At 34.5% G+C, this 730-nt stretch overlaps 1 protein-coding gene across 1 annotated transcript; it reads right to left on the bottom strand.

Annotated features, from left to right (window-relative positions):
* LOC129939691 (H/ACA ribonucleoprotein complex subunit 2-like protein) lies at window positions 1-730 on the bottom strand. The gene is made up of 2 exons (XM_056047799.1): window positions 372-730; window positions 1-310 (listed from the first exon to the last, which is right to left on the bottom strand). Exons 1-2 carry the CDS (start codon window positions 605-607, stop codon window positions 79-81), a joined length of 468 nt encoding a protein of 155 aa, XP_055903774.1. The 5' UTR covers window positions 608-730; the 3' UTR covers window positions 1-78.

Raw genomic sequence — 730 nt, 5'->3', positions numbered from 1 at the left:
TTTTCTTATTTTTTTCATTTTACAAAATTTATTATATGCTTTGATAAAGTGTTATTACTATTTTTATTACTATTATATTTAAGAGGGTATGGGAAGTGCAGACACGTCTGCTTTTAGGTCGTCATATAAATCTTGGTATTCAGGATTTTCTCGGACCAACAATGCTACTGTTCCACGTTTGACACCCATAGCCGCTCCTAAATCGGCTCGACTGGGAGTGTAAGTGTATGGAATACCTTTTTCTTCACACACTGCAGGCAAGTGGCACATGATGTCAACGGGTGTTACATCTCCAGCAAAAATTACAATACTAAAACAAAAGAATAGTTAAAAATACATCAAAACGAGATAGGTATTAATTTTTGATTTACCCTGTTTCGCCTTTCCTTATTCTTGTCTGAACATCTTTAAGGCCGTTCCGGATGTAAGTCTTGTGTACCATTGCTTTTTTAATCAATTTGTAGCATTTTTTGGCAAGCTTCTTCGATGCCATTGGTTGCGATATGGCATTAACATATCTCAATTTGTCCTCGTAAGTTCCTTCTTCTTTGATGGAAACGTTCTTGAAATCTTCACCATCTTCGGGTTCGGTCTTTATTTTGCCCATTTTGATTTATTATGCAGTTAAAAGATAAACGAAGGGTTTTAAAAAGTTGACCAGAAAGAAAAATATTTTCAAAAAGAAAAACGCTACTCAATGTTTGAATGCACGTGTATAAATTGACGTTTA

The sequence above is a fragment of the Eupeodes corollae genome, chromosome 1, assembly GCF_945859685.1.
Source record: "Eupeodes corollae chromosome 1, idEupCoro1.1, whole genome shotgun sequence".
In the NCBI taxonomy this organism is placed as follows: domain Eukaryota; kingdom Metazoa; phylum Arthropoda; class Insecta; order Diptera; family Syrphidae; genus Eupeodes; species Eupeodes corollae.
The sequence above is the reverse complement of the archived record's forward strand: the minus strand, read 5'-3'. Positions and strand labels throughout refer to the sequence as shown.